The 27,758-nt window shown below is 55.2% G+C and overlaps 1 protein-coding gene across 2 annotated transcripts in view; it reads right to left on the bottom strand.

The window, feature by feature from the left end:
* Nucleotides 1-2,101: 2,101 nt before the first annotated feature.
* JPH3 (junctophilin 3) overlaps nucleotides 2,102-27,758 on the bottom strand; it is a 50,723-nt gene continuing 25,066 nt past the window's right edge. For both annotated transcript variants that reach the window (XM_083851611.1, XM_083851610.1), the window contains 3 exons: nucleotides 17,959-18,083; nucleotides 12,923-13,839; nucleotides 2,102-3,674 (listed from right to left, as the gene is read on the bottom strand). In XM_083851611.1, coding sequence (XP_083707737.1) covers nucleotides 3,594-3,674; nucleotides 12,923-13,839; nucleotides 17,959-18,083 — 1,123 coding nt within the window. In that variant the 3' untranslated portion in view covers nucleotides 2,102-3,593. The remainder of the gene's footprint in view (nucleotides 3,675-12,922; nucleotides 13,840-17,958; nucleotides 18,084-27,758) is intronic.

The following is a 27,758-nucleotide window of genomic DNA, read 5'->3' as shown; positions in this document are numbered from 1 at the left end:
GAAGGGGCTGGGTGTTGGGGTCCTCACCCTGTTAAAAGAAGTGAGTCTGGCAGGGAGCCCGAATCCTGCTAGGCTCTCGGTGCTGTTAATGGGGTACCCAAACTGGGGTTGAAAGGCAGATGACAGCCAAAGACAGTTCTAAAAAATTCCTGCTTTCCTTCATTAACTTGCCAAAGCCTGTTAGGACATCCCAATACTCCACGGGTTTCAATTAAGCCCTCCATCATCAACATGACGTTATTTTGCCTCTCTCTTTCTGTCGCGGCCTCGAGTTACTTATTTTTTTTAGCAGTACCGAGGCTTCGTAACTCAGCACAGAAGAAATAGCTGCAGCAACAGCTCCCTGTTTCTGACAGATCAGGCCCAGGAGGCCCACCGCTCGCGGCAGCCGGGTCCCGGGTGCAAGCGAAGCAGACGCCAGATGGGCTGGTGAGAAGCCGACGTGCGGGCGGGCGGAGGGGCTCTGCTCCTCCCTTCTTGCCTTCCCCAGGGATGTGGTTTCAAACCGGCTGTTGCTCGCAGGGGTTATCCTGGCCGGAGGGTCCCCACGAGGGACGTGCAGCCCTCGTGTTGGCTCCTGCACTCGGCACAAGGGCAGGAGGAGCGGCTGGTGGGCTGCTTCCTCCAGCCCCTCTGCTGCAGGAGCACAAAAACACCGCCGCAGCCTACGACACACGAGATAAACCTTCAGCTGTTCCCGTGCATCTGTCGGCGTGGACATAAAACAGCAGGGATGGACGCTTTACTCAGATTTATACGCCCCAGCGACGGACGTTTTAATGTGCCTTAGGTAGATATGCGTGAGGCCGGGGCCCATAAGACAGGGAAATATGCTGAATTACCTCTCTCCCCGGGCTACTTCTCAAGAATATTTCTGGCCTTGGGCAAATGTGAGAAGCCCAGGACTAAGACAAATTGTTCGGCTCCCGTTGATTAATAAAGGCTTCGTTATTTTTAAACACGTGGTGTGGAAGCCAATTAATATTAGTCTTTGGCTATCTCTCATGCTGAACAGACCTCATCTCGACCAAGGATTTATCCCAAGGAATAAAGAGATGAAAAATCTGCATTGTGTTTGCTGTGCTGTGTCTGCATATAACTGCTGGTACGTGGGCAAGAGCAGGGATAACTAGTAGGCCACCAGTGTGAAAAAGCTAGCCATGAAATCACCAGTACCTGTCCTTGGTTGATAACGAGAGGCATTGATAATTGATAACGAGACACATCTAAATATCGTACCGTGTTTGCACGTAATTATTTAACCTGATCCTGGCGGGACTCTGGCGTCATGCAGTCAACCGAAATGCACAGAAAAACTTCTCCAGAGTCCTCACGAAGAGCTGGGACCAGAATTACAGACCACGTGGCGGAGTTCCCGGGGCTGCGGCCACAATATGGCATTATTGGGTTCATCTCAGGCATGCAGCAACCATTTGAGAGTACAAAAGGGAGACTGAGGACCAAGAAGGAAACACCAAAAAAAAGTGACGAGGTACCAAAAGGATGGAAACTCATCGTGGAGTGACAGGAGGTACATCGGTGTCATTTGCCCTGTCCGCCCATAGCCCTCTGCCTGCAAGGGGAAGGAAGAAAAACTGCGACAGGGAGGGAGGAAGACCGTGTAAGGAAAAGAACTGAGTTTAACTGGCACATGCTCTAATCCTTAGTTTATTTCTGGTTAAAAATATAGCAATCCAGTGCAGTGTAATAAGAAATCTGCTGAAAAGGTAGCAGAGAAACAGCTGAAACAGAAGCAAAGCAAAGCTGAGGCCGCGTTCGGGGCTGTTCCCACAGCTCTGGGTGGGAAATGCCGGGCAGGGTCCCCCCCACCCCGCCGCAGCTGTGCAGGGGCCGCATCCTGCTGCGGACCCACGGCGGGGACACCCGGGGGGGAATTTGGTCCCCAGCCCGAAGGGAGCAGCTCGCTGTCGGCTCAGCGGCATCGCCGAGCTCCCAGGCAGGGCGAGACGGCCCTCGTGGTGCCAGGGGGCACGGGGGGGGGAAAAACCCTCCGGGAGGGTTTGGAAGGCGCCGGGACGCCGGCCGTAGGCAGGCGGTCGAGCTAAGCCCACGCTCTGGTGATTGGGACCATAACAGCTCAGAACAGGGATACGGCATCTTTAATGAGTATGCATATTATCAGGGGGGAGACAGGGGAGGGGAGAAAATCAAGGCAGGCATATTACAAAGATGGTATAAACGAACAAATTGAGTGACATAGAAAAAAAAAAAAAGAAAAGAATACATCCTTAGAGGCTGCCATTGCCAATGACGTTTGTTTTTTGTTTTTTTTTTTCTTTTTTTTTTCTTTTTTCTTTTTTTTTTTTTTTTTACAGGGACATGTTGGAAGCTGGAATATACATCCTGCATTACAAAGTGCAAAATACTACATGCTCAGAGCCCAAGCATGATGTCTGAAACAGTCCACAGCAAGATGTAAGAGACAAACCCACCACCCTCTCCCTCCTCTCTGGGACATGCTCCAGTGCTCCTCCCCAGATGCCTTTTGAAAAACGTTTTTTTTTTTTTTTTTTTAATCTTATTTCGCTTTATTTTACGTCATACTAGGTGGGTTGGAATCGAGCCCTCTCTCCCCGCCAATCTGCTCCCTGGCACCTCTGTGCATGGACGTGTTTGGGATGGGATGCTCAGCGCAGAGTAGTGCTGCTCCTCGCGGGTCGGCGTGGGCTCGGGGGGCCGGGGGTGGGGGGGGATCTGGGCACAAATTCTGACCAAAAGTGAACAGAAAGCAGCCCGGGGTGGTTTTCCAGCCCTGCCGTGAGGGGGAGCAGCCCGGGAGGAGGATTGAAGGCAGGAGGGTGGTGGGGCCGCCGCTCGCACCTTGTGTTCCCCGTTTCCCCCCCCTGCCCCATGGGTTTTCACAGAACACCCCTTGCAGCTTGGTTTTAAAAACAAATAAAACGGGGCCGGGCGCCCTCCTCCCGTCCGTCGCATCCAGGCAGGGCTCGCGCCTTCCCCGCGCTCCTTCTCGCCTCCTTCTTCCAGCGGCTCTTCTCCATTCGTGACGGGAGAAGGGAAGAAAAGCACCGGCTGCCTGATTTTGCTTTTCTCTCCCATTTACTTTAATCGTTAAAGCTGTTGTGGATTTCCCCGGGAAGCTCAGCCTGGAGCATCCCAGGACCCGTACACACGTGACACGAAATCTCCCCATGGTCCCCTCGTCTAGTCTCCGTTTTGGGTTGGTTACCGTTGTTACAAATATATTTTTTTTTTTGGGGGGGGTGAGAGGAAGGGAAATGAGGTTTTATTTTGTTGGGATTCCTTCTCATCCTTTCCAGTGTTGGGGGGGCAGAGTGTTGATAGCATTTTGCCATGCCACACAGCATAGTGTTATACAAGCAAAGAATTTTGGCTAAAATCCAAAAAACATTACCCAGGAAAAAAGGCAAACTGTGAGTGAGACTCGATCGTTTGTTGTTCTTCTGTGAAAAGACTTGGAAATTGTCGTAGGACAGTTCGAGTTATGATTTTTTTTCCCTTTTTCTGTTGTTGTTGTTTGTTTTTTTTTGTTTGTTTGTTTTTCCCCCATTCATACATGTAACTGTTATTTTTGCAAACAAGACAGTCTTGAGTTAGATGAAAAAGTTAATAAACAAAATGGCGACTCCGATATTTAGTAAGATCACCATGACTACCAGAATGGGAGCTGAGCCCTGCAAGAGAAAGAGAAGGAGAGGAGTTAGGAGGTGCCCCCAAGGTCTGCCCACGGCCGGGGATGCGCACCCTGCAGCGCCCGACCCCAAAGCGCCTGCAGGACTCCCTGGACTCCCCCATGTTGTCCACATGGGAAATCCGGCCTTAATTAAGGACCAAAACCGCTTGCTTACCCGAGGTGGTCAACGAAAAGAAAGGAAAAAAAAAAAAGTATCGGGTTTTATGGTTCCTTGGGGATGGTTTGGAGGTGTCTCCAAAGGACCCTTTCCAGTAAATGTGATTGTTTAAGCAGGTAACCTGCTGATGGCAAAGGGCAGGCCACTCTATGATGGCCCCCATTAAGGCAACGTTTTAGGATGTCTCTAATAACTTTTTCTGAGGTTCATACGGAGCAAATTCCGCTCTTGGGGACTCCATGGGAAACATCCCGGCAAGGCGTCGGTGTGGGAGCACCTGCGTGCGGCAGCGTTTCTGCCCTGGCGTTATCTCACCCGACACTACCCAGTTCCCTGCGGGCTGCTTCTCTGAGTTCCCACTGCAGCCGATCGGGATGTGGTGCCGGACCCCCGCAGCACCCCAGGAACGACAGGAATAACCACGCAGCACCAGGATTGCAGCTTTCCACCCCGTCTTTATGCAGAGTGGCCAGAAAACACCCACCCCGCCGCCACGTCCCTGCCGTAAAACATTTGCTGCCCTAAAGCGTTAACGTGGCTCGCGGCGGGGTGAGCGAGCGTGCGTGCAGGTAGGTGGTAGCTATTTCTCGGCGTAGCTGGGATCCTCGGCTATTCCCGCTGCGACGGAGCTGCGCCAGCCTTAACCCCCTGCGATGGTGCTGGTGCTTCGCTCAGCACCTCGCTCCCGCCCCGTGCGCCTCTTTTTTTTTTGGGTGGCAGGGTGGGCGCCCTGTGCGAGCCGGTCCTTGTGCCAGTCTGCAGAGCTGCTGGAAATAAAAAAAAAAAAAAAAAAAAAAAAAAAAGGAAAAGGCTCCTCGCCGGACAGGGCTGGTTTCTGCTCTGAGCAGGCTGATTCAGTTCGCATTTGGGAGTGGGTGGGAGTGGGGATGCTGGAGCTTGCTGGCAAGGCATATTTGTAGCTTAGCAACAGGGTCAGGGGATGCCAACCAAACGCAGGGATTGCAGAGAGCCGCTCCTGGCAGCCAGGTATCCACGCCTGGCTGCTTCCAGCAAAACCTCTCCGCCTGCACCACGCAAAGCCTTTCCAAGGCAGAAAGCACCCCCCCGCTGCCACTCCTCCCCCCCCCCCGGCCCCATGGCTGCCAAGCGCTGCGATGCGCTCTGTTATTTACTTTCGGGGGGGTTTAGCTTCATTTCAGAAGATTACCGGGTTTTACGATTTTTGAGCTCGTGTTAATGCAATAACAGATTGCGAGCGATTATCACTGTCATTGTTTCTGTTGGCAGGGCACCACGGAGGCACAAAATGCATTTGGTTCCTTCCACCCCGCAGCCAGGGGAGGACGGAGCTGCTCTCGTACTTACATCAGCCTCGGTCCGCTCGCAGTTTGATTTCCCCTGCTAAAGAGGCAGTGACCATTTCTGCCCTCGCTCTGCTCTGACTGCTAGATGGTCTCGGTAACAAGCAGCACGCAAACTTATCCGCTGGCTGGCACGAGCCTGGGATGCTCCGGAGGCTGTTCCCCTCTCCCTGCCCAAAGGCACCCAGCAGGGCCGGCTGTCCCCTAATTCCCTGGCGTTTGAGCTTTGCCCTCACAAACACAGACACTTTGGGATGGACCCGCTGGCCTGAGCGAGACCACAACCCTTTGGTAGCTGTGGACGGTGATGGGGTGGGATTTATACACCCGTATGCCCAAGTTGTGGCCTCATCCAGAAAAACTGGGGAGTCAACAAACCGAGCACCGTGCACACGCTCACAGCAACTGGGTTCCCATGCACGAATGTTTTGCTCACGTCCCTGGTGCAGTTCGCACCCGTTTTCATCTTGTGTCCCCTCCTGTTCAGCGCAGAGCCAGGAGACGGTGCCTGCTTTGCCCCTGCCTATCTGGGGACTTCCACGTTGGCCAGCAAAAGCACCCCAAAAACAAGATGCCCTGGGAGGGAAGGGCCTTTGCAGCCTGAGGGGCCCAAATCCAATGAGCCAAGAGCCTGCAACTTCTGCTTCTCTTTTCTAGCCCCTTCTTTTTAAGACCCTCTCCCCTGTGCTAGCTCCAGCAAGGGCTTTCCAGGCCCTGGCACCCCGCTGGGATCGCACCCGCGGCTCTTAGCAGGGGCTGGAACCCTGCCGGCGGCAGCTGGTCACATAAACAGCTTTGGGCCTCCGAAGCTTCTGTTTTAGCTCCAGTTACGAATCCTGCTGCACTTCTTGATGCTTATGTCTGGCTTATTTCTAACTCGTAAGGTCTCCGCGCCTTCACCTCTGCTCAGAGCAACGCTCGCCCTTCTCCCCTTTGATGGCAAGGATGTCCTGGGATATGTCATCGGCTCCCAAGAAGAGATTCCTGCTCAGTGCCCATGCAGAAGATGAATCCCTTCTGCTTTTTCTGCTTTGGCAGAGAGGTTTTGCCGAGCCCAGCCCAGCAAGAGGTCAGGGAGCTGCCTTTAGCTGGAGCTGCAGCCAGCGTTTTGGACCTCGCAGCCCTTACAACGCTACACCACGTGCGAGGCCTCTAACACGAGCCACCGACATACAGGAATGAGAGAAATCGCCCTTGATTTGCAGCTTTGCATGCTGCTTTCCTAGTCCGGTGGTGCTTTCCCTCATCTTTGGCCTCCCGGAGCCCTGGAGAAGCCTGAAGAAAACCCTGAGGCCAGTGGCATCACAGACTCTGGGCTGATAGGAAGCCGAAGGCTGAGCTCATTTTCCAAACCTGGGGATCGTGTGCCACAGACAGCAAGCAGCCTGCAAAACTTTCCTTTTTCCTCCTTCATTCGTTGTTTTTGTTGAAGTTACAGCACCTCCTTTAGCCAGGAGCTGCTGGGGGCTGTTCAGCCAGCCCTGCGTGCCGTGCAGGAGCTGGGGCACAGCACCGAGGTGCTGCCCATCTCCCATGCAGAGCCTTTAGGGCCGGATCCTGCCTCCCCAGCCCTCAGGCACCGCCTGGCAGCGTCCTCTCACCCAATTTTAGCTTCTAAACGTTAGACATCCAGCCCGTGCTAACCCTCGAGGCCGTCCGTAGAGCGAGCGACGTGAGACGGATTCCACCCAGCACGGCGACCAGCCTGGCTCGGGGAAAGGAAAAATTAAACCCAGCTCGGGTGTGCCCGGGCATTCGGCTCGCATACGGGATGACGGCGAATTTCATCAGCAAAATCTGGCAGCTGTGGGGCTGGGATTTCAGTTTATTTTATAATAAGCTCCCTGGGCTCCTTTGCGGGAGGAGAACTGCTGCTGAGGATGGGTAAGGTACACCAGTACCCATTAGGTGACGGGGTGCTCCTGGACAAACAGGGATAACCTCCAAGGACCCTGAGATTTTCTCCGAAGCTGAAAGACCTGGGACACAGATCTGAAGCCGTGGCGCCATTAAAATGTGAATAAGCCCTCGTCGCGGCACAGCAGTAGTAGCGGTGCCCATCGCCGTGGAAGTAACGAGTGAGAAGCATCTCAGTGAAGCTCTGCGAGCTTTCCGAAGGTTTCCTTCAGCCTCTCGTTTCTGGCACGCTTTTTGCAGCTCCGACTGCGGCTGCAGCTGAGCACCACCACCTCTGCCCCACCGTTCAGTTTGTTTGGGTTTTGTTTGTGTTTTTTTTTTTTTTTTTTTTCCTTTAACTGCTGTGTAGCAACTTGAGTCTTACCGGGAATACAAGGGACAGCTGGTTTACAAATAAAATTGTGGCATAATTAATTTAAGTATTAGCAATCCGTTATTACCTGTTATTGCAGCTCCGTCTCTGCCATGGAAACCATAGTGCAGGTTACCTAGGAATCCCTCTGGGATCTATTAAGTGTAATTACCAAGGACTGGGATCAGCAAAAAGTACAGAGGCATTGTTTTCCAGGCTCAGCACTACGAAAGTGCTGAAAACTTCCCAGCTCCACGACATTTGTGCTGAATTGTCACATAATAGCCAGGAACAGGCTGCTGTGAAACTGTTAAGGAATTTATCAAGAGGAGCAGAAGGGACTGGCTTCGCCTTCTCCGATGTGTTGCTGCATCCTGGGGGGGTCGACGGTTTTAAGGTTTTGGTTTTCTTTTGGTCAAAAGCTGGCAACTGACCGCAACTTTCTCAAAGCTAGACGGCGGCGTGGGGTTGGGCTCAGAGCCCTAAAATGGATCCAGGATGACAAAGTCAGCGGGGTGCACCCTGCTGTTACATCAGAGGGCTCCTGAGATTAAACGTTTTGGAAAAGGATGCTGTCGAGCTCAGCACTGCATTTCTCTCTGAGCGTTATTTACCTTGTGTTGTTAGAAGTAATGCCACGATGTCTGCACGTCAAGGAGCTCAGAGGAAGAGCAGTTTCTGGTTATTATTTTTTTTAAGAGGCAACGACCCCCGAACTCTTTGTGCACGTGGCAGCTCCTCCTGCACTCGCTGCGGTCCCTGTGCCGGTGCCTCCCTGGGCAGGGCACCCATCTCCGAGGGGTGACAGCAACCGGGTGGCAGCAGGGCTGATATTCCTCCTTAGCCCCTTGTAATTACAGCTCATACTTGTTTGCGTTCGTGTGTGCCGGGCCACGGCCGCTTGGGATCGGGCTGTGAACCTGTTGTGAGTTTATTTAGATGAGGTGAGAGAAACAAGGAAAACCCAGGCACAGCTGCTTTAGGAGACCTGGGGAAGGCCCCTGACGGGGAAATAAAGGCAAAATCTGAAAGGGAAAGCCGGAGAGGACCACAGGGTTTAGTCCCAGGGATGCTAACCACAAAAACGTCCCCAGGCGCCTTTCCCAGGCTGGTCCCCAGGCAGACGGGACCGTGCACAGCATCCCGAGATGCAGGTGAATTTTTGCACTCCAGTGCCTCTGGGCAGCTTATATTCTAGCCGAAATTCGGCGCTGGGGATGGGGGCGAGTGGGTGGGGGTCCCTGCCCAGCTGCCCTGCCTTTGCTGCGCTGCTGCTGGTGCTGGGCTGTGCCGGGGCTGGCCGTGGCAGAGCGCGGCGCTGGCTGCAGATTGGCTGCCTCCTCCTTGCTTTCCCCAGCGACAGGGAAACCTGCTCAGAATCTCCGGGTGGAAAATCCACCCATCGCGCAGGCAGCAGGAGAGAAGATGCCGCAGCTCCCGGAGCCCCTCTCTGCCTCCCCGGCTGGTGCAGGTTGGGGGGGGGGTCTCTGCCACCCTTAACCCCGCAGATGGCGCGCAAACGTCGTTGCCAACCCCAAACCTGCAGCTGTTTCCTCTGGTTCGTCGCAACAAGAGGCTACACCGTCAGCAAACGGCTGGGAACGCTGAGATTTTATCCGGCAGCATGTGACGATGGAAGAAAATGTCGGGGGTGGCTGGGATTTTTGGCTGCTGCCCCGCTGTCGGGCTTTCTCTGTGGGATGAGACAGGGGGATTTTAAAGGGCTAAGTGCCGAGCCGGCTCACGACCCTGGGGAGTTTTCCTATTGCCTTTAGTGAGACCACAGTGCGTGCCTAGAAGTCTTCATCCGAATACCTGTGACTGCTCCTGAAATGGGGACAGGCAGAGGAATCAGGCTCCGTGCGTGCCCTTTCTCTCAGGCGTGCTGGGGACCTGTGTGCCCAAACCACTTCTGTTCCTTTTTGGGAACTGCAGATGTTCGGCACCTGCAGGAAAGGGGCTACATGCTTTTTATCCCCTACCCTAAAAATATGATGTCTTTCGTGTCGATGGATAAAAAGGGTTGCTGGCATTTTAGAAAGCCTCTTTCCCCTTCCAGCGGCTCAACAATTCCTTTTTTCCTTTCCTGCTTTAGATCATCTCAAAGGCTCTAGGAAGCTGTGAAGTGTTCAGACACAGGCTTGAGCTTTTTGCCTCGTGGTTCCTTAAGGCCAGAAAGGATGGTGACGTCCACGTAAGTCCCTTAATCCAACAACACCGACAGTGGTCCGGGCACGTTGCTTTCTGATTTCATCTGCCCAAGCGATGACAATTGATGCGAGTTTGTTCTGTGCGCGCAGGGGTCGGTGCGCACGGAGACACGGAAAGATCAGGTGCCTTCGAGTGTGATTTTAAAGGGTTGGTGTGACCGCAGCGCCGGCTTGCTGACCCTGAAACCCCAGCGTCCCCTGATAGCGAGCACCAAGCAGCACTGAATTTCATCAGCGTTATTGAGCAGAGGCCTCAAGAAATGACCTTTGTAAGAGGAGTTTTCAATTACTGATGTGCAGCCCCCGTGGAGGGGGGGGGGGGGGGGGGGGCGCTCTGGGAGCTTCTTTGTAAGGGAGTGGTGAGAAATGAGCGAGAAGACAAAGTTCCTGGAGCTTATATGGCAACCCATGCGCCCAGCTCCCCTGCAGGGGTCTGTATCCCCATCCGAGCACACGTTGCAAAAGGCTGGAAACCAAAGCAGCCTGCGGCCCCATCCTCAGCCTCACTGCTACGAGAGAAACCCTCTTAGCGCGAGAAACCCTCTTAGCATTACCCAGAGGGATAACTTCCAGCTGGGCTTTTCCCAAGACCTTTTCCCAGACCTGCATCCCTGCCTCGCTCCATGCCAGCCCTGACCCAGCTGCGTTTGCACCGAAGCTGGAGCTGGCACCCGACCTCCGAGCCAACCCACAGGGCTCGTGGGTGTCCCGTGGGGAGCTGCTTCGTGGCAGCTTATTTTTGCACCAGGCTGGCCACCGTTCTGGACAGGGATGCTCCAGGTAGGGCAAAAATATCCCTGCTGAGCTACCAGCATCCTGCTCGGCAGGCACCTTTCTGGAGCGGCGCAGCTGCCCGGAGCTGAGAGGTGCCCTTTTGGGCGAGCAGCTTCCCAGATGGCAGCGCGGCGGCTCGCAGGGAAGCGGCTGCCACGCAGGCTGCAAGGAGTGGGCACGCGCACACGCACACCCGCACACGCATGCGTGCTCACACGCAGCCCTCCCCAGGAGCTGGGGCTTGCCTGCGTGCCGGAGGCAGGCGGGGAGCAGGGAGGGGAGGCTCCAGCATCCCTGCTGAGCAAGGCTTCAGGGAACATGGGGAGCCGTAAGTCCTGCAAGAAAATATCCAGAGAGTGAACAGGAGCCCCCTGGGCGCAGTGGTTTTCACAGGATGGAGCCTTCCCCTCCTCTTCCTCGGGGATGGCTGCGCTTTCTGGAGGCAAAGGTGCTGGGTGGAAGGTGCAGGCGAGGTCACGGTGGTGCACAGGGGGCTGGGACACGTTGGGTGGCACCTCCTGGTCCTCACCCTGCTGGTGCCACTGTCCCCTCCCCACCCGGCCGCTGGAGCAGCCCCCTGCTAGCGCAGCGCAACTCTTGCTAGAACAAATTGTTGCTGGCATTGTAGGTTATTTAAATCCACATATTATCTCTTCCTCTGTATTACATTAGCTTCCTCCCAAACCTTCGCCATCTGTTCCACCCTCGGTTATGAATGTGAGAAAACTGAACATGCTGCTTCGCAGCTACAGCACTTAAAAGGATGATGTGCAGCCTAATGGCTTTTCTGGGTGCTTTTACACGCCCGTTCGGCGGTGTCCGGCGTTCGCTGGACGTAGCCATCAAGGAGATGTTGCATGAGTGGCTATTTTTCCCAAGCTGAAGCTCACCGACGTGCGCAGGGGTCCCTCGGAGCTCCCGTTTCTCTCCGAACCAGCAAGATGTGTCCTGCGGTGCGGTCCACCAGCAGACACCCTGCGTGCAGCGCTTCGTAAATGCTGTGTGGGTGCTTGCGAGCCTGCGCTGAAGCTTGCAGGATGAATAGGAAGCCAGCAAGCTCCAGGGCTGTGTGTGGGGGTGATTTATCCACAGCCACAGCAGGGAAATTGTGGCAGCTCGGTAGCTGAGCCCTTCCTGCATCCCGGCTGCATCCCCCATCTCTGCTTCTCCCCCCCGGCTGCTGCCTTCCCCTGGCTGCCGGCACCCAGCACCTTTGCCCTGTGGGCAGCAGGCAGCTGGAAGGGGCAGGAGGGATGCTGGAGGTCTGGCAAGAGCAACCGCACGCTGCAGACCACCACGGCCAAACTTTCGGAGAGACTGATGAATGTCGTCCTTTATCAGCCCTGTCTCTCAAACAGCCAAAACCTCCTTCTGCTACACTGACAGGGCGAGGGAGCTGCTCTCAAGGCGAGTCCTGCAATCGCCATCAGCCTGGGCTGGGAAATTTGTGGAGCTCAGGCTTCTCCCGAGGCAGGGTCAGCTCCGTCCGAGTTGCACCTGAGCTGCAGATGTCCATGCCGTCTTTGCACCACCTCCTCCCTCCCAGGCAATTCATCCCAGCCCTCAGCTCACTACTGACGGCTAATAGCTAACCACTGCCTCTAACGCTCGAATTTAAGCCCATTAATTCCCTTCATCAAGAACAGATTATTCCCTTCCACTTTGCAGCAGCTGTGTTACACGATTGAAGATTGCTTTGTCTCCTCTCCTCTAGCCTGAACAACTCCAGCTCTGCCCAGCAGCCAGTTGCTCCTGTAAACCTCCGGCGAGCCCTCACCTCTCCCGAAATGAGGAGCCCCGAATGCTCCTGCACGTGCTCCTGTGTTTCACAGAGGAAAGGAATGAAGGCAGGCTGAGCCCAAGCCCTTTGCAACGTGCCCTGATCCGTGACCACGGTACCCTCCTCCAGGTGGCTCGGGTCCCCAGCACAACACGGTGGCAAGGCCACGGCATCAGAGTCACATAGAGGTGGAGGGATGGGGAGACGCCGCAGGTTGACGCAACGCCCAGCTGCCAGGGTTTGAGCAGTGATGTCAAATTATGGGGTCATGTCAAATTATGGGGTCGTGTCAAATTATGGGGTCGTGTCAAATTATGGGGTCGTGTCAAATTATCGGGTCATGTCACAATACTGGGTCACACTCTGGCCAGTGTGACATTGTCTCACTAACACCCAACCACAAGGAAGCATCGCCAACACCTCGCCTGCTCCCACCTTTCCCCCAGGCGAACTCCCCAAGCCCTCCGACCCAATCCCCCAGTGATAAAACCGCTGTTCCCCCCGAGACATTCTGCGGAGAACACCCCAAATCGCCTTCCAGCACGCCCTCTTATGCACCACGGGAGGAGGGAGGGGAGGCTCGAGGTGTAGACGGGGGCATTTTGGGGCTCAGTTGTGCTGGCGGCGCCACCTCCCTCTCCGCTCGCTGCGGTCCCACGACAGCTCTGCACCAGCTTTTCCCGGCCAGCTTTCGACACACGACTTTGCCTACTTACCGTACTGGATTTGAGCGCATCCCCATTGTCCTCTTCAGATTCTAGTGCAACAGGTAAGGATTTCTGTGGCGGGGAGAAGGTTAAGTCCCACCTTAGTAGCCGAGGCTCAGCTTTGTCCCCGAATCTCAGGTTTTCCAGTTTCTGCACCGTGGGCTCGGCAGAGGAAGCTGGCCTGAAATTCTCTTTGTTCTGGGACTTAGACCTCAGTCTCTGAACCCCGAAGCCCCGCTCTTCCCCGCGGTGGTCATCAGCCATGCTCCTGCAGGGTCCCCCTTTGCTATAGTGTCTTTTTTGGGTGTGAATCTCTTGCATATAAGAATCCATCCTCATGAGGGGCTTCATCTCCATCTCGTAATTGCTCATCTTCTCCTCGTCTAGCTCAAGCAGCTTGGAGCTCCCTGAGCTGTGGTTGTGGGACCTGTGGTGGGAAGTCCAAGAAACCGTGGCCGGGGAATCTGTCCACCTCTCTCTTTGCTTGTGGTTGGAGGCCGAGTGTTTGTGTCCTCCGCTCCGGCCTCTGTAGTCTTCAGGGACGGAGGCCGACCCCAGCTGGCCGCTGCGCAGCGCCCCGCTTCGCACGCCGCGCGTCCCGCCGACCTTCTCTTCGCTCCAGCTGTTGGGGCGCAGGTAGTCCCCGCCGCGCCCCTCCAGCAGCATCTGGATCTCCCCGCCCCGCTCTTCGTCCACCGAGACCTGCCGGGAGAAGTGCGCGCTCTTGTTCCTGCAGGAGCCCAGCGGCGGCGTGGACGAGGGACTGGCGGGGAAGCTCTGCAGCGGGCTGTCCTCGGGGGTCAGGTCGGACGGCGTCGTCCCTTTCCTGTACAGCTCGGGGCTCTCTTGCTGCAGCGGCGTGCCGGTGGAGAGGACCTCAATGTCGTCGCTCGAGTTCTGGCGCTTGGGCCTCTGGCATTCGAGCCCTTTTCGGGGAGGAGCCGGGGGGAAAAGAGAGAGAGAGAAGGGAAAGAGGATTATTTCTGTTCCGTGGGTGCCCAACGGGTTTTTGGGGTCAAAGAGGAGGTCTGAGAGTGTCGGGTGGCGGGGGAACTGCAGGCTGGATCAGGACATAGGCACTGTGCACATCCTCCTGCTACTGGACCAAGAGAGGAGGCACTGCTAGCGTTACACCAGGCCCCCTTACACCTGCAGAGAGTGGTTTGGCTTTGGCTGCAGGCATTGCAAAGCTGCCTCTGGGGAGGGGAGATGGCTTAGCCTTCCCCATGGCTTCATTATGCGCTAGGGTTGTGCTTCTCACCCTTTTACAACCCCCTGGCTCCACTATCCATTTCCAGCTGATGTAAACAGGCTCGACCACGGCTGCTCCTTTAGCACTCACAGTTTTCACCTCTCTTGCTGCCCTCCATCCCTGCTCGCTTGGGGACATGTGCAAGGGACCTTGTGCACGCATTGCAAATAAGAGGACTCACAACAGGCTAGCAGCCCCAGAGAGGAGGGGAGCTCCCCGGTGTTGCTGCGCTGTGCACAGCCCCATTGCCTCCGGCCCTGCGGAGGGGTTATGTCCCTGTCCACTGACGGTTCATCAGCTTGTTCCATCAGCTCGGTTTGAAGGCACAAGAGGTGAAGAAGGGGAATCTCACCTCTATGTTTTTGCATGGGGATGTTCCCATCTGGGCAGATGTGCTGCATTGGCAGGCCCTCCAGGTAAGAAAAAAAACAAACAAACAAAAAAAACAGGACTGCCAATGCACGGGCAGCTTGTCCTTTTTGCCAGCACAGCCTTCCTGCCCCACGCAGCTGAGCCAGGCACAGATATGTTCCCCCTTGCTGGGCACCGTGGAGCCCATCCTGGTCCCTGCAGGCTGTGTGCACGATGGTGAGAGCGAGGACGGGAGCAAGGCAGTGTGTTTGGGGTGACACGAGTCCAATAACACCATCATCCCTTCGTGCACCTCACTGAATGCACTCTGACCCTTCTGAGCCCAGGGAACATCAGGTGGCTGCTCCCTAGGGAACGGGGATTTAGGGACGGGGACTTGAAGAGACGTTGAGTGTCTTCTGCTGGAGGTGGCCAGCGACTGGGAAGCTTATTGTTCTCTGGGCAATTAAAAAATCTGCATCGTATTAATCCTTCGTGAGACATCAAATTATTTTGAAGGGGTGCAAGCTACCACTGGTTAAGTCTCATTTCACCCTCTCAAGGCATAGCTGTTCCCAGCTAAAGCCATGCTAAATTATGTGAATAATTTGATAAATATATTAACTGCCTAATGCCCCTGAAATGCATCTAATTGCAATTGCTATGGCTAGACAAGAAATGAGTCTCAAAAAAAGGAAGAACTCAATTTCTTACCGTGGTTTAAAAATAAATGCTCTGAAGTGCCTGCTCTAATCTCTCCGCTTCTGCCGAGCAATTTTCTCTAGTGCATCTTCTTGGGGAGCCGCTGGGACGTGCCTTCGCCCGCAGCCGTCCCCGCGCCCGCCGCGCCGCAGTCCGGATCCGCGCGGGGGACGCCGGCAGCGTGGGGATGGATGTCCCCATCGGGGCACCCACAGGGGAGGCACACAGGAGCAAGGCTGCTTGGAAATTTCCCGTCGAAGCCATTTCTCGATGGGAAATAGGGCTTCCGATGGCTGCCAGTGGTTTTTTTGGATTATTCGCCGCAGGAAATTCTGTCTGTGTTTTGGGACGGTGCTCAAATAGCTCGGTCCTTGTTTGTTCCCTGCGTGTCTGGATTTCCCAGGATTTATCTGGGGCCCCCGGGCACTTCTTGTACCAGTGGGAAAATGTAATGAAGGAGAAGGGTGGAGCTCAGCCCCTCTGTTTTCATGCAGAATAACTCTCTGGGAGCTTTCTGGGGAAAACACAGACAGGTGGGCTTGTGGCTGTTGTGGAGTTGGTCCTGCTCCCGCCGTCCTCCTGGCTCACAGGTGGGAAACTGAGGCAGGGAGGGAATAAACGGCTACGTAGGAGAAAGGTGGTCGTATAGCTCAGCTAAAGGCAGCTACTGACGTGGGCTCACCCAGAGCCACCCTGCTCGTCCCAGGCTTTGACTGATCTTCCCCAGTTCGGCTCTCCAGGGCTCTGGCTGGAGGTGCAGGGCCTTGAACGCTTCCCACCGGCTCCGACCACCCCAAAGCCACCTTCTGATGGCACAGCCGGCCCCAGCCTGGCCCCACCTCTGCTCCCTCCCCTTGGCACCGACCCCAAGCTCCCCTGGCTGTCCCAAGCCAGGTGCCAAAGCCCCACCATCCTCCAGCATCCTCACCCTGGAGACCCGCACTAGGGATCGCACTATTAAGCATCCTCTCGTCCTAAATCTTCCTCACCTAGACATGCAGTGAGCTGTTTCTGCCTCTCCTTCTCTACCCAGTTAATCCCTTGGGGTTTGCAGCCCCGGCCGGGGCTCGGGGCCGAGGGGTGGCAGCGCCAGGGGGGTGCGGGCGGTTCCTTGCGGAGGAACACGACAGATGCAGGGTGCCGCCTTGCCGGCGTTCGACACCCGAGGATGTTCAACAATTATTCCGAGCTAAAATTAGCCAGGGAACACGTGATGTTCCTGGAAGAACCGTCGTGAGAGCGCTACGGAGGATGCGGAGCACCAAATCTGGATTTCCAGCAGGATGGAGGCAGCCGTGCCCGGCCACGGCGTCTTCAAAGCCAAGCACGCGCCCCAGGTTTCCCCACGTCTTGGATGGCGTGTTTGTTTTTTAATGTGCTCTGAGTGGAAGCTCCTTCCCCCCCCCCCCCTCACCCAGGCGTGACCCACCCAGCCACCCCGAGCCCCACCGCAAGCCGAGCCCCGCGTCCCCGTCTAGCAGCTAGTAAAAAATGCATCACCTAAAAATATCTTTTCAAGAGGTGATTTAAGACAGCAAAGTCTCTCGGCAAAGAGGAAATGGAGACGAGGAATATCTCAGGGCTGAGGAAGCCCCAGGGACCGTGCAGCCCGGCGAAAGAGCTCAGATCTCCGACGTACAAATCGGAGGTCTGCAGGGGGAGGAGTGCCGAGGGGTGTTTGAAGAGGGCTGCGCTTTCTCCTGGCAAAGCCAGGCTGTGCAGGGCTGGCAAAAGATGCCAGCATCCCTCGGCATCCCTCCTGCCCGGCCTTGGCCATGCTGCTCCTGCCGGGGACCAGCACCCAGACGTGAGTCACCAGCACCAGCCCTCAAGCGACGAAGATGAATGAGCAATACTCAGCTAAAGAGCTGGAGGGGGGGGGATAATGATAGATGCCTCCTAATGAGGGTTCGGTGCAGGGAAAGTTTTGAATAAAACCATTCAGATATATTAATTACTATGTTAATTATTGCCATGGGGACTTGGATCTCTCCCCTCCCACCCCTTGCTAAGTGCAGCCTTGGCGGGGCAAATCCTCCCTGGGCTGCACATCCCCGGCTTGTCCTCCCCGAGCCTTTCCTGGCACCAAGCCCCTCCTCTGGGCACCAGCTGCTCCTCTGCGGCCGGGGCAAGCCTCGTTCCTTGAGAATAAAGGCTCTGGACAAGCCAGAGAAAAATGCTGGAGATGTCGGAGGGAAGGAAAATGCTTCCAAACCTGGCTCTGTGTGCATGTGAGCGCATGCAAAGCCGTCAGGCAAACCCTGAATGCTCGTACCCTGACACCTTTGCACATGCACGCCGATGGCTTGCACACCCAGGTGAAGGATTAGATAGGGCACACTTATAAAGCCCAGGCATTCGTAAGAAGGCCCAAACCAGGCTCTAGAAGCCATGGGGGTAAAACTGTGCTTGCCTTCAGGATCGTTTGTATTTGCATTTTACTTTCAGAGCTCTTGGTTTGTGGTTTTTGTTTTTGTTTTTGTTTTTGTTTTTGTTTCGGTCTGTGCAACCATCGGAGGCTATACATTAAAAAAAATGGGGCTGTTTCAGTGCAAAAAGCCAAGATCTCTGCAACAACGTGAGTGCGTGGGGTGGATTGAAAGACCGCCGATAGACCCCCCCGCAAGCCAGACCCAGCCTCCGTGCAGGGCTCATTTTTGCCGGTTTTATCACAGAGTTTATCATTATTTGCAAACCCTGATGCTGTGCGGGGCCGGCCGGCGCGGTATCGTGCACTGACCGTTTTCCCTGTGCTGGAAGGAAGGCGAAAACTCTTTGGCAGTGATCCTGGCGATGCGCGCTTCCTCCTGGGCTTTCTGCGCCGCCGTCACGGCCGCCTCCGCCTTGGCCCGGGAGTGGGAGGTCCTGCAAGGCAACAGAGAGACAGGGACGTGTGAGCGGGGGGGGGTCACGGCAGTGCCTGGGGGTTTCCCTGGTCCCCCCCCTTGCAACCCCCACCAAAAAGGGTGATTTTGGCGGAGCTGCACCCAGGGATGTCAGAGGCGTTGGTGCGCGCGGCCCCTTCGGGTGCTCAGCTCCGAGCAGTCGTGATCGCGGAGATCTTTAGTGGGGTTTTGGTGCCGTGGTTGCAAAAAGGGCCGTGTTAGGTGCCTGGTGAAGCTTTTGGTCTGCAAAGCACCGAGCGTCCCCAAGCCTCGCCGTGGGCTTTTTGCAGACCAGCACAATGAGCCTGCCAAGAAAACCACCCAGCATCACTCAGCTGGGCCCTAAACCAAAGCCCTGCCTCCCTCCACGGGCCAAAGGCGAGGAAAGGGGACAGAGAGAACACAGAGAAACCCAAAGTGCACCCAGCAAACCCCACATGGTGGAGGAGCTACCCCAGGGATCGGGATTTGTTTGGGAACAGGTGATAACATCTATAACGTGCCACCCCCGTCAGCTTCGGGGGTTGAATTTCTAAATTTCCATCCGGCGTTTTTTAACCAAAAATGCTCGCTTTTGGATGAAAAAGATTGCCCCCCCTGCCAGCACATACTGTGCGTAAAGCAGTGTGTAAATACAAGCAGGGTTTGTCACCAAGGCCAGGAGGGGTTGGTGCCCCTCCATCGCCCCTCGCCGCACCTTGAGCGGGGATCTCCCCGCTGGGGGCGAGCGGCTGCCCCCTGCTCTCATCCATCCCCCACGGACCCCCCAGGTGCCCGCGTCCGACGGCTCCGGTCTCACCCCCAGCCCCTCGGCACCGTTCCCCTGCTCATCCCCTGGAGCAGGTTTGTCCCTTCCCCTTCGCTCAGCTCTCGAGGCACTTTAAAAAAACTGCCTGTTCCTACCCGCCCCGGTGCAGGCAGCGTTATAAATAGCTCAGCTGATTTCTTTTCCCTCCAAAAGCAGGCCCTCCATCTCCTTTAATCATTTTTTTTTTTTTTTTGCATTCTGCTGCTCTCTGAATTCCCTCTAATTTTTCGACATCTGCTCGGAGAGGAGTGCCATTTCTGACAGGCTCCTATAAATGGAAAACGGGGCCAGCAACGTGCCTCGCGCCGCACCGCGCCGCACAAGCCGGGGACATGCACGTCTGTGCCCTGCTGCTTCTTCAAACCCAGGCAGGATGCCACCAACCCCTGCCCCCAGAGCCACCCTGTCCCTTGTTTTTAAGTGCTAGCAAGTTGGTTTTGCCCTAGTAAGTGTTTTATGTATATAAATCGGCTGCTCTGCGGTAGCTGGCTATGCATACAGCCCCTTCTCACAGTGGTGGCGGAGGTGCAGGCCCCCCCCCCCCCGAACAATGCAATAAAAAATTGGTTGAAAATGTTTCAAAATCTGGGCTGTTAGGGCACAGTCTTTTCCAGCTCTTCTCCATGCTCCTGCAGGGATGGAGGGGTGGACGAGCACGTCACTGGCCCACCCCCTGGCAGAGACCCCAGATCAGCCCTTTTAGGAGGATGCTCAGCATCTGGAAGAGGGGGATGCCAACTGCTCCTCGTGTTTGACATGGATGTGGTCGGTGCAAAAGGCTGGGGTGCCAGTCCCGTCGATGAAACCGCCCCAGTGCCAAGAGCAACATCAGCTGGGGCTTGAAATTAGGATGCTGGCTCTCTGAGGTTGTTACAGGGCCTGGCTTTTTCCGTGGGGGCTTCTCAGTGGTCTGGCCGTTGGCTCCCGATGATCCCCCACCCGTCTCTGCCCCCGCTCTGTCCTCGGTCTGGAAGCTGTTGGGGAAGGGCCCGTCCCTCCCGTGCTGCAGCACGTTCATACGGCAGGCTGCCCGTCCCCGCTGGCCTGATACGAAGGATTAATAACGTCTGGTGGTGTCTGGACCGAACTCAGCAGGCAGGATTACACGCCGCCTCCCGAGTCTCCTCCCTGGGGAGGCAGCTGGAGGCAGCGATCCGTCACTTCTTCCAGGGAAGGAGGCTGGAAGCTGCGTGTGCCACGCAGACCTAGGGACAGGCAAGTCAGGAGGGCACGCTGGAAGAGCACACGGGGAGCATCCACACCATGCTCCCCTCTCAAGGACCCACGGGCTCCCATTTCGTCACCGAAATGGGCCAAAAAATCCATCCCTTTGGGGAAGATGTATAGCCATCTCTGGAAAACTCGCTCCGGTGACTTCTGGGTTGGTTCATCCCCGTGGATCGGCCCAGGACGAGCAGCGGCTTGGGGGTTCAGCCCAGGCAGATTTAAACCCAACCCCGTGAATTAAACCATCTCCGATCTGAAATATTCTCAATGCCCACAAAGCTGATACAACTTCGAGCGCGGCGCAGAGGCGCAGGCAGGCTTAATTGTTTGTAATGCTCTCTAAGATGCTTGCAGGAGAGGCGCCGTTGGAGTGAAAAGCAGAATTATGATGATCTATACATTGCATAATAAAATACATAAGTATTCCCAAATAAATGCAAGTAATCCAGTTAGTGCTCGCATGACTTTGTCACATACTAAATTTAACAGCTGTCTCCTTTCTATATGCCTGCTGCTCATGGCGTGCACTAAATCTTAATTCCCCAGCTAATTACTTGACTTTCTTTCGGTGTAAAGCGGGTCTTTCTCCCCGGCACACAGAGAGCCCTGATCTACTCACGCTTCTCTGTCGCAAACGGGGATTTCTGTGGGATTTTGGCCAAGTCCGAAAGTGGACAGCGGGTCAGAGGAGCTAAATCCTGGAACGCAGGGTCAAAATGAGGCTGAAGCTGTCCCTTCGTTACCCGTGGTGTCCTCAATCCTGCAAGGAGCCGGCTGGACAAGTGCTGTTGTTGTTTGTAGGGACACGGTGCCCCTCGCACCCCGTCTTAGCCGTCTGAAAGCCCTGCTGAAAGATGCTCTGCTGGGTTTCCTGCACCGTCCATGGGGCAGCACGGGGGAAGGAGCACCTCGTCCTGGGTGATGGAAATGGCTGGAGTGCCCAACATCATGCACACGAAAGCAAAGGGACTTTTGAGGATGGCTACAACCCCTAAATCCCATTTCAGCACGCCAACCGACCCATACTGGAGGTGTTTCGGCGAGGACGGGGCTGGGAAGAGCGAGAGGGGCGATGCCGGGGGCGGTTTGTAGCTACCAGACCCGCGGTGCAGTTTGGTCCCCGGCTGGTTTGGGCAATTTCCTTGGTCGGTTTGTGCCAAGCTGACTCACTGCGCTCCGAGGACGGCCGGGCGAGTGGTCAAACTGGCAGGAGGAACTGGCAGAAGGCAGGGGGAAACCGCAACCACGGAGATTTCTGCAAAGCTTTGCAGATCTCCTGCGATTCGGCCAGAAGTGACGGGGGAAGGGATAATACCTGCGAGCGGCTCGTAATGCCAAGTTTATCAGCTCCGGCTAATCTATACGAGGCTGGAATAAAGTGATCTGAAAGGAAGGAGCTGGCTTTTCAGGAATGCCAGCGGTGACTCCAGCCTGGCTTTGCGTACACAAAGGGCTTTTGCTGCAAAAACCGATGCCACAGTTTGTGGCACCCAGCAGTTTCAGGAAGAAACCAAGTAAAATCAAGACCAGGCGAGGCTCGAGTGGGGTCTGGGCTAGCAGAGCGCTTTGGTAGGAGAACAAATAGTCACAATGCTTAAAAAATAGGCTGGAAATTAGAGCAAGCTTGTGGACTATCGGAAATATTTCCGGAATGGAGTTGGGTCTGGTAAAGTGGTAAAGGTGATGCCTGTAATTGCAGGGTAATGGTGACCTGGTGTCACAAGAAGGGTGAGCCGACAAGAGACTCGTCCTCCTTGCTCCTTTTTCTCATGTTCTTGATGAAAAACAGGCTTTTTTTTTGCAAGAAAAATAAGTAACAGACTTTTTGAGAAAATGTATGTCCTGGGCCAAAGGCAATTGAGTGCTGGAAGCAGAGGGAAATTTGCATTATTCATGGTTTAAATGTGAAAAAAAAAGCACGATACAGGCGACATTTCTGGACAAGGAGGTCTGTTTCCCAAAATTCATGTGGCAGCTCTTGCTGGGGGATTTCCATTCTGCAAGTGAAGGTGTCCCCTGCTCAGTGGGGTTCGGGCTTGCCAGGGAATTACAAAACTGCTGCTTTCCTGCGCCTGCTTGCCGGGACCCTGCTGCGGGGATGGAGATCCCCAGCTCTCCCCCATCCCGTACTGGGAGCTGCTGGAGACCTCTGAGCCCCTCGGCTTCTCCCCCTTCTTTTGCATTTGCTTGGCTCAGGTGGAGGGGCAGACAGAGTGAGCTGAGTGTCCAGCCCTTAGAAATGGAGGAAGGAAGCCGAAATCAAGCTCCCTCGGGATACAAAGCTCTGCGAGAAATTCCCCCGTGGCAGAAATCTCGACACCGCTGCGTGCGAGGGAGCTCGGCTCCCGTCGGCGTCCCCTCAGCAGCCCCTCCACTGCCTGGCTCTACAGCACAGATTTGTCGCAGCATCCGACGGTGCAGTGATCAGCTGAATGGAATGATTAATTAAAAGAAGATGATTGAAACCGCTCCTGAAGCCTTCTTCTGTGCAGCTTTCTCTTTTAATGAGACCTCCTCGTGCAATGCAAAAGGAGCAAACCCTGCCTTCTGTGTTTTCACGAAAAATAGCCTACCTGTCCAGGTTCATGGTGCACACAAATAATTATTGTTATAGGTAACGAACGCCAAGAAATGGGCTGATTTTGGCTCTGGCACCCAGGGGCAGCAGGACAGCCCGGCTCCTGCACCCATCACTGCAAACCCCCCCCGCATGCCCTCTTTGGTGATGTGCCAGGGGTCCTGGTCCTCACCGGGGACACACTCTGGGGATCCTGCAGAGGAGCACCGCTCACCTGTCGGCATCCTCGGTGAGGATGGAGTTAAGCACCCGCTGAGCTCATCCCGGGACACAACAAACAGCCTCGAGTTTTCCTAAGGGGCTGGGCTGGCTCCATTGAATTCACTTTGTGTCTCAGGTCAATATGTAATCAGGCTTTTTTCTTTCTTTTCTTTTTTTTTTTTTTCCCTCTAAATGCATCTTTATCTTCCTATAGGAGGCATGTTTTCTCCCTCCATTACAGAGGGTCATGTGTTTTTCAAATGGCAAAATTCAATTAACACACGCTAGCTGCAAGAAAATACTTCAGGAAAAAATTCAGTGAGAGCGTTCCTCGGGGCATTGAAGACTTGGGGCTTCGCTTTCCCCTCTGGCCCCGGTGACCAGCTCTGTTTGGCACGTGGTGGCCGTGGTGGCCACAATGGGGCCGGCCACCCACGTGCAAAAACCAGGCTCGTGTGAGCGCAACGCGCTCAGCTGCGTTGACTTGGCCGGGGTTATCCTGCACTCCCACCAACACAGCTGGGAGCAGGATCTGGCCCTAATTGCAGCAAGCCGAGACGCACCGAGGGGCATAAAGCAAAAGTCCCCGAGTGATCGATGCTGGGAAGAGACCCCCAGAGCTGGGGGGAAGAGGGCGAGCGCCAGTGCGAGCCCCTGCCAGGGCCACCCCATAGCACCCCCTGCGTGGGATCCGCCGCTGCGACCAGCCCCGGGGCTGTCTCAAACCCTGAGGTTTGGCTGCTTTTCCTGCTCTCCTCGGTGGGACAAACCGGGCCTGAATTATTAATAGCTGCTGCAGACTGTCTGGCTTCTACCTCTGCGGGAGCAGCGCTGATTTAGGGCAGAGCGCGGCCGCGCGATGCTGCTGGGGAGAGCTGCAGAGCCCGTCCTGCATCCCTGTGCCCCCAGGCTTTGGCTCAGCATCCTTCAACAGGCTTGCCAGCCCGCATCCAGCACCCTTCTGGCCCCAAAAGGCCGGCTCGATAACCGTGGTAGCTGCCACCCAGGGCTGGGCTCTGTCTAGACGCTTCCTTGGGGGAGCTGGGAGATGGCAGCAATTAACAACCTGTTTGTTATTTTCCCTATCTGGCGTTTATTGCCCTGATAAAAACCCACTCTCAATTCCAGCTTGACTCTTTTCACGGCTCTCCTGGCTTGGTTGTTATTGCACTAGGCTTGCCTTGAGTGATTTGTGAAGGCAGTAATACAGTGCCGGTACTCAGGGGGTGGAATATTAGACACACCAATTAGCTATCTGTGCATAAATCCCCATTTACCTGCTTATCGCGAGCGTATTTGCCTTGCCCGCTTCCTCCGCCCGCTTTTCCCTTTCCCACCCATCCCCTCTAGCTGGAATCCCTAATCAAGAGGCAGAAAGCAGCTAATGTGACCTCTGACATGACGTAATGCAGCCGAAAACGTCTGCTCTGACTCCGTGCAGCCAGACAGCGAGCAGGTGCTGTGCATAGCAAGGAGAGCACCTGGCTGCCCTGCTCCACGGCCAGACAGCCTGGCTCTGGCCCCAGGGATGGAGATTTGGGGTGGGGGAGCAAAGAGCCCCAGCCTGAGGGCACGCACGGGTGATGGGGAGCAGGCAGAAGAGCTTGGCCACCGATATGCTGGGGCTGGCCAAGCAAGAAACTTCCCATCATCAGCAAACTTCCCCTAAGGGGAAGGGCTGGGGTTGCGCGGGGCAGCGGGAATGGTTATTCCAGGCGAGGCAGCTCTGAAAAGCTGCCCCGAAATCACATTTCAAGCAAAAAGTTCCAAAAAAAAAAAAATAAAAATTCAAGCTGCCGAAGCCTGAAAAAATACTCGATGCAGCTGTTTGATGTTGCCCAAGAAATACAGCCCGATGTGGAAAATACCTTGGTCAAAAGCCCAGATCCGATCCTCCCCATGGTTTGACACAGGGAGACGTGGGGAAGCCGTTCCCATCCAGCATCGTGGGGAGCGGGCGCCTCTGCCCCAGCTTGGGGCTCTCCCAAATTCATGGGAATGGGGATGGGGCCAGCTCCCATTTAGCTTCTCGCTCCAGGCTCCTGCGCCAGTTCTCTTCTACCTTTGCGGTTTTGGAGCTGACGAATGGAGGGTGAATTCGCCGAGGCATCATTTGCCCATGCAGCGCCTGGGACCCTGAGCTGTGTCCTCCCCAGTGGGGGACGAGAGCCCCCGAAGGCTGTAACACCACCATCCTCCTGTGCTCTCCTTGCCATCCTCCCAAATCGGCCATGGGGATGCTTGTATTTGTATTTTTATCCCTATCACTGCTAAACAAAAAGCGCCCAGCACAGCCAAACTGGCCTAAAGGGCTGGGGCAGAAGGGGCTGGTGGACGATTTTGGTACCCAAAGGCAAACGTGCCACCGCTGGCCAGGACATTCTCCAGCATCCCCCCTGTGAAGGGGCGTGCAGAGCCAGGCAGACCCACGGATTTCCCTCCCCGTGGCTTTCCTTCCTTTCCATCTTTTGCCCCCTGGCAAGGGCAAAGCTGACGGGCCTTTCACACCGGAGCCGGTGCGCAAGCTGCCGCGAGACGTTATTTACAGCCCGTGAGATAATTAACATCTGGAGAGGGAGTCTCATCTCCTGCCATCTGTCACTTGTAATGAAGCTTCGGAGGATGCGGGTGAGCGACGCGGCCGGGCAGCACCTGCCCGTCCCGGCGCTTCGGTCCCTACCACGGAGCCGTGTGCTGGAGCTGGGCTTTGCCTTGCAGGAAGGACAAGAGTGACGATAACCGCGGTCCCACCACTGCCCCAGCCCGACCGAGCGAAGGAGAGAACAAACTCCAGCTCTAGGGATGGATTTTCCCATTTTCCTATGAACTGGGAACAGATGAGGTATTGCAGCGACGCTGGGAGCTTTGTTAGCTTCTGGAAAGCGATGGTTGGCGATGCAAAACCTGCAGGAACCCACTTGGAGCAGGGTGTGGGAAGAGTTAGCTCCAAGGGAGGGAAAGGAACGGGCAGGGAGATGTTTCCTTCTTTCCAGCTGCTGTGGTTTGGATGGGGTGGGTTCCCATGTTTTTACTGGATAATTGTCATGTACATAATGGAAAAGGCGACTGCCCATTCGGAGACTGTGAGAGGAAATGGGAAAACACTGACGTCCCTCTTCATCCCCTGCTCTCGCAGGGCGCCAGCAGACAGCCCTCCTCGCACACGTCCCAAAGGCAGAAACACGCCGCAAACGCTCCTCTAGCCCTGTGCAAAAAATAGCGCATTACAAACGATCCTGCCACTTTCAGGCAGGAGGCAAAACAGTTTGGAAGAAATCTCTAACAACCTTTGGGGGAAAAAAAAAAAAAAAAAAAAAAGAGAAGAAGAAGAAAAAGCCCAAGAAAAAGCAAACGAAGGCACAAAAATCTCCAAGGAACCTGGGCAGTGCTGGATGCTCTGCACACTGCAGATCTATACCGTCTGTACTAAAAGCAAAAACAGACCAGCAGAAAAGCCCTACATCAATGCCGCATTCGGGTGGAGATTTTTAAATGCACAACAGGCCAAGTTATAGCTCCCAGAGCAGCCGTAACTCAGCCTGCCTGGACATGTGGAGCGTTTACTTTGGCTGTACATGCTGCTGCCTGTGATGGCTCCGGGCTGGATCCTGCGTTCTCGTCGCATCGCCCTGTCTGACGTTATCCACCCGCCTGGATTTACCGAGGGAAAGAAGGTAGAGGTGCGATGGGGATCACCCCCAGCCACTAATTTGGGCCAAGCTTCTTATGATGGGCTAAAGCTGGTGGACAAAGCCTGGTTTGTGAGACCCGGAGGATGCCGGAGGATTCCTTTGCTTTGGTTGTTATTTGGCCCGCCCCATGCTGCGGGTCTAAAACTGGAGGATTTGGTGGGCCATCGGCATCCAAAGCCACCGGGCTCCCCAAAACAGCCCATTCCTCCCAAATTTCCACACCCACCTCCTCAGCCGGTGGCTGCCATGCATGGGATGGTGTGGGGTAGAAATGTCAGTGCCAGAGGTGCCAAACAGCACAGAGGGAAACTAAAGCAGGGTGAAGGGAGCCGAGGAACCTCCTCCAGGCACAGCCCGGCCCTTTGGGAAATGCAGAGATCTTTCCCTACAGCTGAGGGAGAACCGCTTGGACGAAGAGAATCTGGGGAATTCCCACAAAAACCTCCAGGTGAAGATTAGAGGCTAGCAGGGCAGATCCACCAGTTGAATTTCAGTTTCATTTCGATGTCTAAAAAAGAATGAGTCAACCCAAATCCTGAAGCAAAACACAACAGAACCACAAGGAAAAGTCTTTTTTTTTCTTTCCCTAACCCTTTACCCCTTTTGTGTTTTGGCTGAAGCGTTCTGGCAGTTTCACAAGTTTTGGTCACCTCAAGCAAAACAGACATTTGGCAAACAAACTTCCCAGGCATTTTTTTTATTATTATTATTTTTTTCCTGCTCTGGGAGCCACAGAAGCCTGAACGAGGCAGGGTAACGCCGAGCTCCTCACCCCTGTGCGGGTTTGATGGAGACGGGTGATCCGCGGCGTGCCGCTGGCCACACGCACCTTTACCCAGCCAACCTTTAACCCCGTTTCAGAGCAAACTGCAAAAAAAAAATAATAGTCCGGAGCCAGCGAGGGACTTGTTTAACTGAACTTAGTATTTTAGTTCCAGCACGGCCTGAAGCCAGGCCAAAGCACGGCCTCGGGAGTGCTGACGGATGCTCTCTAGCTGTCGGAGGAGAAGTGCGAGATGTCCACCCTCACCCTCTGGGATTTCCTGGCCACCTCCAGCGCTGTGGGGTAGGAGACAGCACTCTTTTCTGGGTGGTGGGACACGGGACTAAGGGACGGGCTGGATGGTCCGGTCCTCTGAGCGATGGCAA

This window comes from Anser anser, assembly GCF_964211835.1.
Source record: "Anser anser genome assembly, chromosome: 11".
NCBI lineage: Eukaryota > Metazoa > Chordata > Aves > Anseriformes > Anatidae > Anser > Anser anser.
This window is presented reverse-complemented; position numbering and strand designations above follow the sequence as displayed.